The 10,281-nt window shown below is 42.8% G+C and overlaps 1 protein-coding gene across 1 annotated transcript in view; it reads left to right on the top strand.

Annotated features, from left to right (window-relative positions):
- The window catches only part of adgrb3 (adhesion G protein-coupled receptor B3), a gene marked incomplete at both ends in the record, with an annotated part of 218,598 nt that overhangs the window by 618 nt on the left and 207,699 nt on the right, over window positions 1–10,281 (top strand). Inside the window, one exon of the mRNA XM_083658277.1 lies at window positions 1–136. This exon is cut by the window's left edge and continues 618 nt beyond it. Within this exon, the coding sequence (XP_083514403.1) occupies window positions 1–136 (136 nt within the window). The remainder of the gene's footprint in view (window positions 137–10,281) is intronic.

Below are 10,281 nucleotides of genomic sequence, written 5' to 3'. Positions count from 1 at the left end.
GAATCAGAGAGCATGCTCATGCTGAACAACGTGGTCTTACCTTTAAATCCACAAACGGAGGGTTGCTTGTCACCCCAACTACAAGCCGGGCAGACCTGCAATCTCAGTGCAGAAGTGAAACGGCCTCCTAAGGAAGGTGAGTATCCTCGCAGTCTAATGGGCTCTCTGCTGTACGATGGTACTCATGTTAGACTAATGTGCACGTCAATCTATCACTCCCTCCTCTGAACCTGATTGCATGTTTACAGTGTGATGCTGGCCCAAGAAACAAAGAACACACAATAGATAGATGTCTAGTTTGCTCTGAAACCATGTGTCAAACTGCAGAGGGAAGCTGCCAGAGGAGCTGGGTGCAGTAGAGCACACCGGCACAAACCAATCCACCAAACGCGCTCTTTCATTTGGTTGGACTGAGCTCAATATCAGTGCTATGAATTTAAAATGGCTGTTTTTTTTTTGGGTACATATCACAAAGAGTGTTAAAATGGTTGCAAATCCAAAGAGGTGTTTTGTGTGTTATACATGTATGTCTGTGTTACCCATAAGAAGACCTACCTACTGTACAGTGGCCCATATAAAGGACATGCCCTCAGGTTGTACTGACACACACACACACACACATATATATATATATATATATATATATATATATATATATATATATATATATATATATATATATATATATATATATATATATATATAACATGTATATATCAGATTGTATCCCATTGCTCATTTAAACCTTGTGAATAAGGGTTTACAATTTCAGAATAAGATTTAACACTATATAACAGTCAAATGTTTTGCAACATTTAAATGGGATATTGATATATTCATAGACAAATGGATTAAGATAAGATAATCTCATGTGTCTTATTGAACAGTAACAATATTTTTTTTCACTATTGCCCCAAAGAGCAATACATTTTTTTAAGCATTTTCGATTGGATCAGTCATGCAGATGTCAGTTTACAGGACAAGTTGAAGGCCTGCGATTTAGACATTTATTCTGATAGAATATGGATCTAGATCAAACTAAGAAGCATCAGAGAGGCATCAGGGTATACTGTATGTCTGCAGTGTTGCATCACACACAATGTGCATGCATGCATACATATGCAAACACACACACAGACACACACATTCACGCATGTAAGAGAGTTATATGGGTCATTGTATCTAGACTATTGGATAAAGATGTCATGGTAAATACTTATGATGTTTTCATGATGATAACCTGTTATAACCGTTAACACATTTGTGTAACTCTTTGAATGGCACAAAAATACATTCTTGGCACTTAATTGCTGGAATTTGGATAGATAGCAGTTCAAACCTAGGGGAGTATTATGCTACATACTTCACAAGGGATGTACTTTTACTGGGAGACATGAAAGAGGAGCATACATCTCATTGAACCCAAAAATAATGATTCAACCTTTAGATTTGTGTTTTTCAAGATGATAATAGCACCCTGGAGAACAAGTGACAGTTTTTCTCATCAAAAAGAATAGGTGAAAATCACAATTACAGACTTCAGTTCAATTTAGGCTAATTCCTGCTTCTTACTCGTACACATCGCATCACATTTTTAAGGCATTATTGTAATATCCCACGAAATAATAATGATTTTTTTCTTTAAGAAATAGTCTGGAGTGTTACGGTCTTCTTATTGGCATTTCTCTTGCTCTTGGTCCAAATCTCCACATGATTATATTAAGTGGAGGGTGGCTACATCAGGTTGGGTTCTGCAGTCATTTGGAGTATCCCAGCTCTCAGCAGAACACTTTAGAATCAGATTCAGAATCAGATTCTGCAGTCATTTGGAGTATCCCAGCTCTCAGCAGAACACTTTAGAATCAGATTCAGAATCAGATTCTGCAGTCATTTGGAGTATCCCAGCTCTCAGCAGAACACTTTAGAATCAGATTCAGAATCAGATTCTGCAGTCATTTGGAGTATCCCAGCTCTCAGCAGAACACTTTAGAATCAGAATCAGATTCTGCAGTCATTTGCAGTATCCCAGCTCTCAGCAGAACACTTTAGAATCAGAATCAGAATCAGATTCTGCAGTCATTTGGAGTATCGTTCACCAGCTCTCAGCAGAACACTTTAGAATCAGAATCAGAATCAGATTCTGCAGTCATTTGGAGTATCGTTCACCAGCTCTCAGCAGAACACTTTAGAATCAGAATCAGAATCAGATTCTGCAGTCATTTGGCGTATCGTTCACCAGCTCTCAGCAGAACACTTTAGAATCAGATTCAGAATCAGATTCTGCAGTCATTTGGCGTATCGTTCACCAGCTCTCAGCAGAACACTTTAGAATCAGATTCAGAATCAGATTCTGCAGTCATTTGGAGTATCGTTCACTAGCTCTCAGCAGAACACTTTAGAATCAGATTCAGAATCAGATTCTGCAGTCATTTGGAGTATCGTTCACCAGCTCTCAGCAGAACACTTTAGAATCAGATTCAGAATCAGATTCTGCAGTCATTTGGAGTATCGTTCACCAGCTCTCAGCAGAACACTTTAGAATCAGATTCAGAATCAGATTCTGCAGTCATTTGGCGTATCGTTCACCAGCTCTCAGCAGAACACTTTAGTCATAATGCAGACGGATAGCTTCTAATCCAAATGATGATTACAAGCGACCCTGCAGTCAAGCGGCAACATCAGCAAGTACAAGCCATCCATGTCTTTTATTAATGCTTTACCCATTTAGTCAATCTCATGTTTATTACAAATCACAACGATTATTATGAAAACGTTGCTGAGTGTCATGACATCTATTCGTATATGCAGTGACAATGCCCCAAAGCAACATTTGACATTTTTCTATCCGCATGTTAATAACAGCTTAAGAGCAGAGTTTTTTTTCATTTCTTTTTTCCCCCCGTAGGAAGATTTTGCGTATAAGCTTCTATTTATAGGCTGGTTGATGGGAGGTTTGAATAAATCCCTTTTCATCTGGATAACGGGGGATCACCATGGCCTCCCGTGGCATCCTGAGTGGCTGGCCTTGATGAGGAATAAAGCATTACAAACAGTCAGCGAGAAAACACACACACACACACACACACACACGCACGCACGGACGCACACACACACACACACACACACACACACACACACACTCTCTCTCTCTCTCTCTCTCTCTCTCTCTCTCTCACACACACACACACACACACACACACACACGCACACTTGTCTTTGATGGTCTCTGTTCCTGATAGAGGATGCTTCAGAAGGGCTTTAGGTTCTATATTATGCTCCAGCCATGTCTCTGACATGTCCCACCAGTGTCTCCAGCAGACAAAGGAAAACACCATTTTAATGCTTTTTAATGCTCTTAACAAACCAACCCAAACAGGTATTAGTTGGATAACTGAGATGTGTGCATTAATTCACACACACACACACACACACACACACACACACACACACACACACACACACACACACACACACACACACACACACACACGTTTGATCAGATTAGGAAGAGTGGGTGGCACAGAAGTGGCTCAGTGTTTAGCACTAGCCGTTGACTTACAACAAGAAGGCTTTTTGTTTGTTTCAGAGCCGTATATATAGAAGAGTCGCAACATCTCCATTCACTCCAATGGACCAGTTTTTTACTCTCCAGAGTTCCAACAACAGCTCTCTCTAGAGGACACTAGTTTGTTTGGCGGTGCTTTCTGTGTGGAGTTTGCATCCTCCTCCCCCTGTTTGCGTGTGTTTTATCCCTCTTTTTTTGGCCATTTTTTGCCTTTATTGGACAGGACAGTAGATAGACAGGAAAGGTGGACAGAGAGAGAGAGGGGATTCGAACCCGGATCGGCCACGTGAAGGCCTAAGCCTTAGCGGTTCGCGCTCTACCAGGTGAACCCCCCGGGACCACAGGATATTGGTTTATCTCCGTTTACAATTTGGCATGAAATGTGCAGGACCGACTTACGGCAACAAGATCGAGCCTCAACCAAAACAGGCCTCACTCTAAGTCCAGATGCCTACAGAGCTCGACAGTCACGTGACTGAGCTCTGTGTCACGTGACTGAGCTCTGCGTCACGTGACTGAGCTCTGTGTCACAGCATCACAGCGTTTCCAAAGTCGACATTTCAACCGTGAGTCACATTTAACGTTTTTGTTTTTATAAGCGTAACCCAAACTATAACCCTAACCTTCACCAAATGCTTTTAATCGCCTAAACAAACTGTGACCAACGTTGTTTCACTCGCCAAAACATAACCAAGGTTGTTAAAGTTGTTTTATTTGCATTTAAGTTTTTCAAATTAACCGTGTAAAATGCCACATTTTAGAAACATTAAAGGCCAACATTTTGTTTCAAATCGATGTTTAGAGTGTATGTATCGGTATCTATGTTTAGAGTGTACATATCGGTATCTATGTTTAGAGTGTACGTATCGGTATCTATGTTTAGAGTGTACGTATCGGTATCTATGTTTAGAGTGTACATATCGGTATCTATGTTTAGAGTGTACGTATCGGTATCTATGTTTAGAGTGTACATATCTGTATCTATGTTTAGAGTGTACATATCGGTATCTATGTTTAGAGTGTACATATCGGTATCTATGTTTAGAGTGTACGTATCTGTATCTATGTTTAGAGTGTACGTATCGGTATCGATGTTTAGAGTGTATGTGTGATGTGTGTGTTCTGTCTTACACACTGTGTAAGTGTGTGTGTGATGTGTGTGTGATGTGTGTGTGTCCTCCCTTACACACTGTGTAAGTGTGTGTATAATGAGTGTGTGATGTGTGTGTTCTGTCTTACACACTGCTGTTCAAATCGCTTACACCTCCTTTACACTCTGTGTGGCGTGTGTGTGAAGAGTCTGTGTGATGTTGTGGGTGTCCTCCCTTACACACTGTGTGTGTTGTGTTGTGATGTGTGTGTGATGTGTGTGTCCTCACACACTCTGTGTGTTTTGATGTGTGTGTGATGAGTGTGTGTGTGTGTGTGTGTGTGTGTGTGTGTGTGTGTGTGTGTGTGTGTGTGTGATGTGTGTGTGTCCGCCCTTACACACTGTGTGTGTTGTGATGGTGTGTGTGATGTTGTGTGTGTCCTCCCTTACACACTGTGTGTGTTGTGATGTGTGTGTGATGAGTGTGTGTGTGTGATGTGTGTGTCCTCCCTTACAGACTGTGCTGTTCAAATCGCTCGAGCAAATAAATCACATCTACAGGCATTGTGTTGTTTTGGGGTCAATCTGCTAGTCTGCCGTTGGCTTTCAGGAAGTGGTTCTTTGTCTTATTTTGCAGGGAATTAGTCTTTAGGAGTCAGGTTTTAAGAAAGAAGTGACACGTTGTTCTCTGTTCATGTGCATGGCCTCCACTCAGTCACTCTGTGCATGGCCTCCACTCAGTCACTCTGTGCATGGCCTCCACTCAGTCACTCCAAAAGGTGTTAAGCACACTGCAACTTGGTAAAAAAATGACTGTTCATTTTAATTAATTAATTAACAAGTGATTACAATCAAGTGACATGGCCAATGATAGTGTGCACTATACATGGTTCACCATATACATTATTATACATATACATATACAGTACATATACATAATTACATATACATATACATAATATACATACCCATGTTCTCACACTCGTCTCGGAAATATACTGTACAAGTAGTAATAATTCTGTTAGGAATACTCATTTTCCCATTACAGTTTCTGATGACACAAACGATGTGCCATGTGCAAAATGGCATTGGGATTTGATTGGCAAATGAAATGTGTGCGAAGCGTTCTAATGCACTGTCACCCGCCCAGGTCCTCCTGAGCACTGCAGCTCACATAAGTGAGGCCTTTTACCTGCCCAGGTCCTCCTGAGCACTGCAGCAGCTCACATAGTGAGACCTTTTACCTGCCCAGGTCCTCCTGAGCACTGCAGCTCACATAGTGAGGCCTTTTACCTGCCCAGGTCCTCCTGAGCACTGCAGCAGCTCACATAGTGAGGCCTTTTACCTGCCCAGGTCCTCCTGAGCACTGCAGCTCACATAGTGAGGCCTTTTACCTGCCCAGGTCCTCCTGAGCACTGCAGCTCACATAGTGAGGCCTTTTAGCTGCCCAGGTCCTGAGCACTGCAGCTCACATAGTGAGGCCTTTTACCTGCCCAGGTCCTGAGCACTGCAGCTCACATAGTGAGACCTTTTAGCTGCCCAGGTCCTCCTGAGCACTGCAGCAGCTCACATAGTGAGGCCTTTTACCTGCCCAGGTCCTCCTGAGCACTGCAGCAGCTCACATAGTGAGGCCTTTTACCTGCCCAGGTCCTCCTGAGCACTGCAGCAGCTCACTCATAGTGAGGCCTCTTACCTGCCCAGGTCCTCCTGAGCACTGCAGCAGCTCACATAGTGAGGCCTTTTACCTGCCCAGGTCCTCCTGAGCACTGCAGCAGCTCACATAGTGAGACCTTTTACCTGCCCAGGTCCTCCTGAGCACTGCAGCAGCTCACATAGTGAGGCCTCTTACCTGCCCAGGTCCTCCTGAGCACTGCAGCAGCTCACATAGTGAGGCCTTTTACCTGCCCAGGTCCTCCTGAGCATTGCAGCAGCTCACATAGTGAGACCTTTTACCTGCCCAGGTCCTCCTGAGCACTGCAGCAGCTCACTCATAGTGAGGCCTTTTACCTGCCCAGGTCCTCCTGAGCACTGCAGCAGCTCACATTAGGGGTGTCAAAAATAATCGATTATACGATGCATCGCGATGCGGACGTGCACGATTCTGCATCGATTAACAAATATCAAAAATCGATTATTTAAAAAAATTTTTTTTTTTTTTTTTTTATAATCAAATAAAATAGAATGTAAGTACATGCAGTTGTTTATTTTAATTATGGATCATAATACAATGCAATTCCAAATGCACTTTTATTTTAAAAGTAGCCACACAGTGAGAAAAAAGAAAGTGAGAAAAAATAAATCATGTATTGCGGAAAAAGTGATGCATCGATTTAAGATGCATCGCGATGCATCGTGATGCATCGTTTAATCGAATCGAATCGAATCGTTGACAGATGAATCGTAATCGAATCGAATCGGGAGGCCAGTGAAGATTCACAGCCCTAGCTCACATAGTGAGACCTTTTACCTGCCCAGGTCCTCCTGAGCACTGCAGCAGCTCACATAGTGAGACCTTTTACCTGCCCAGGTCCTCCTGAGCACTGCAGCAGCTCCAGTGGGCAACAGAATTAGGTAATGTATGAAGCCAGTCGTGAAATTCCATTAATTCGAAAAGTCCGCAGGGGGGCGCACGTCAGGTCCGGAAGTGACGACACGTACATTGGCTCCAATGTAAAAATGAGCCGACTTCTCTCTCGTTCTGTGTCTTAAATAAACATTTTCCGAATGAGCTTATGGTCTGAATAAACAATTTCAAGTCTTTTTCATGCTCCCCTGGGCTCCGTTTTCTAAATTATGGTCCCATTTCGAGTAAAAGAGCCGATAAAAATTATAACTTTGGGGGCGGGATTTTCTTTGATTTACACCAGCCACAGGAAATCAGATGATCCCAACCAGTTGCCAAGGCAGGCTAGCTAGCTAGCTAGCAACGTAGCCAGAGATAAAAGTAAAATAACAGAAACAGCGTTACCCTTATGATATTTTAATGATGTTAGTAGACACACGTAACAGTATAGATCCCCGTGATGAGGTATGTTGATCAAAAGAACACCTAAAACGCTATATCGAAATCGGGTTTTAGTGGACGGGCAGCTCTGAAGTTGGGGCTTCAGAGCTGATCTGCGGCTAGCTAGCTAGCAACAGTATAGAGCCCCCGAGGTCTGTTGATCAAAAGAACACCTAACGCTATATCGTTATGTAATGTGACTTGTGACATGATCACCACATTTCAATAAATATAACGTTTTTGCACATTTGAATGCTGCTGGTCGTTTGTGTAACGCTGTATATATTGGACATTTAAAGCTGATACACAATTGTGTTGAGGTAATTCCGCAAAGTTCAGTTAAAAATATAACGTGTAACACCAATGGAAGGATGGGTAACATTACCTAACGTCATCCAGGCTATAAACGTAAGGCTATTATGAAACGCTGATTCAGACGTTACAATAATATGATATAATATGAGCCAGTTAGCCTAGCTAGAGAGAGTAATTTCAGACCACCAGATATCACCATATTTCATTTCAATAAATATAAAGCATTCGTTGATTGAAGCAGACTCAGACTGCTGGTCGGTTAAGTTTCTCCGTCGTCCAATCCTTGGTTTGTGTTCACTCGACATCAACAATCTTATACATGATAATATACAACAAGGCTATCTTTGTTGACAATGTTTATTGACAAAAGCATTAAAACAAGCAAATATAACAATATTCTCCGGTCACTGGCAGATAGCTACAATTGTTCAAAGCAAATCTCTCATGTCAGCATTTGGCTTGTGTGTTATTGCAATTTCCTATGTTGAAACAACTGATCAGCAGTAACGTGTATAGTTAATCTCAGGAGAACAGAATATTATAGCTTTGATCTTCAAATCATGATCCTCTGTTGTGTGTCCCATCTGGTACTGGACAGCAGCTACCCCCTGGAAGAAACGAATTAGACACTGTTAATCACTGTATAACGTTAACGTTTGCTTACCCAACACTACGTGCGATTGGTAAATACTGTAAATGCAGAGGTGGATAACTATCCAGAGGAGTTGAACCCCCAGCTTGTTCCCCCTCATCTAACGTTAGCTAGATATATAACGCTATTAGCTGGTAGATCATATGAGTATGCTTTGAGTCTGCCTCATCTCAAAGAGGTAACCTAGGTAAACAGAACTGCGTTTGTTTTCTGTCTACGTCCGAATCTGTGCAGCATGCAATACTGTTTAACGTTGTATAACGTTAACTTATGCTACTCTAGTCTAACGTCCTCCTGTAATGACAAATGGACATGTAGCTAGCGTTAATGTCATGCTATGCAATTAGCGTTACGTTAGAAAATAAGATTACCTCGATTTTGTGGAAGATGCAAGCGGCAGGCTGGTGACGCAGCGCGAGGTCTGGAGGAAATAATACTCTGGTTTTTCTTCGGGCTATTGTATTCACTGTGACAGCAATGGAGCAAGGCTAGCAATAGCAACTAACGTTAACAACATTTGTTAGCCAAGCTAACGGCTAGCAGGGAAAATAACATGAACAAGATGGATGCCGTGGCGGAGGAAACCGGAAACCCTTCCCCGAGTCCCGTCCACGCTCACGCCCTTTCCTGTTTTCCCGGCTCCAGGTTTGAACAGATTTCCCACAATGCAACAGGAAAATCCATTCATCCAATCAAACGAAATCAAACAATATCGGGAAGTGAGCTTCATTTTGCCGTGTCAAAAACATATAGCTAAGGTGGTCCAGATATTATGTACTGTCAATGAGCAGCTCACATAGTGAGACCTTTTACCTGCCCAGGTCCTCCTGAGCACTGCAGCAGCTCACATAGTGAGACCTTTTACCTGCCCAGGTCCTCCTGAGCACTGCAGCAGCTCACACAGTGAGACCTTTTACCTGCCCAGGTCCTCCTGAGCACTGCAGCAGCTCACATAGTGAGACCTTTTATTCACTTTGGCTCTCAGTCAAGTCACTCAGTAGTCACGCTGCATTATGCTCACCCCCATTGTTTCAGTACACTTGGAGGCCATTTTAGTTCCAACCCAGTGGAAGAGAGAAGCTCATCCACTCAACAGCACTGAAGAGAGAGCTCATCCACTCAACAGCACTGAATCTGTTTGTCTTATCTTACACAGTGATTATTACCTCCACCAATAAGGAGGTTCTGTTCTGTTCTGTTCTGTTTGTTAGCAGCATTACAGAAAATCTACTGGGCCGATTTTCATGAAACTTGGTGGGAGGGTGTAGCAGCATTGGCCAAGGAAGAACCCATTACATGTTGGAGCGGATCCAATCTGGGTCGGGTCAAGGGAGGGGCCGGGGCTAGGGAAAAGGGGCCGTAGCTGGTGATAGGAAGGTCATAGAGAGTCTGGGTTGGAGGGGTGGGTAGGGGGAGTGGCTAGGGGGATGTGGGTGTTTCAGGGTTAGGGTTCTGATCCGACTCACAAAATGTGCACATCATAGCAGACTGGAGTATTGGCCTTGGCGTAGGTCTGCACTCTCTGAGTGCACTTCTAGTTTATTTTTTTTATTTTTTTACTGTTTATCTTGGATATCTCATGTCTTGCTTCAACCCACGTTTCTTGTCTCTCGACACAACTTAGACATGTCGATTATTGGAAATATTCTGTGCTG

This window comes from Poromitra crassiceps (genome assembly GCF_964638095.1).
Source record: "Poromitra crassiceps genome assembly, chromosome: 22".
In the NCBI taxonomy this organism is placed as follows: Eukaryota; Metazoa; Chordata; class Actinopteri; order Beryciformes; family Melamphaidae; genus Poromitra; species Poromitra crassiceps.
This window is presented reverse-complemented; position numbering and strand designations above follow the sequence as displayed.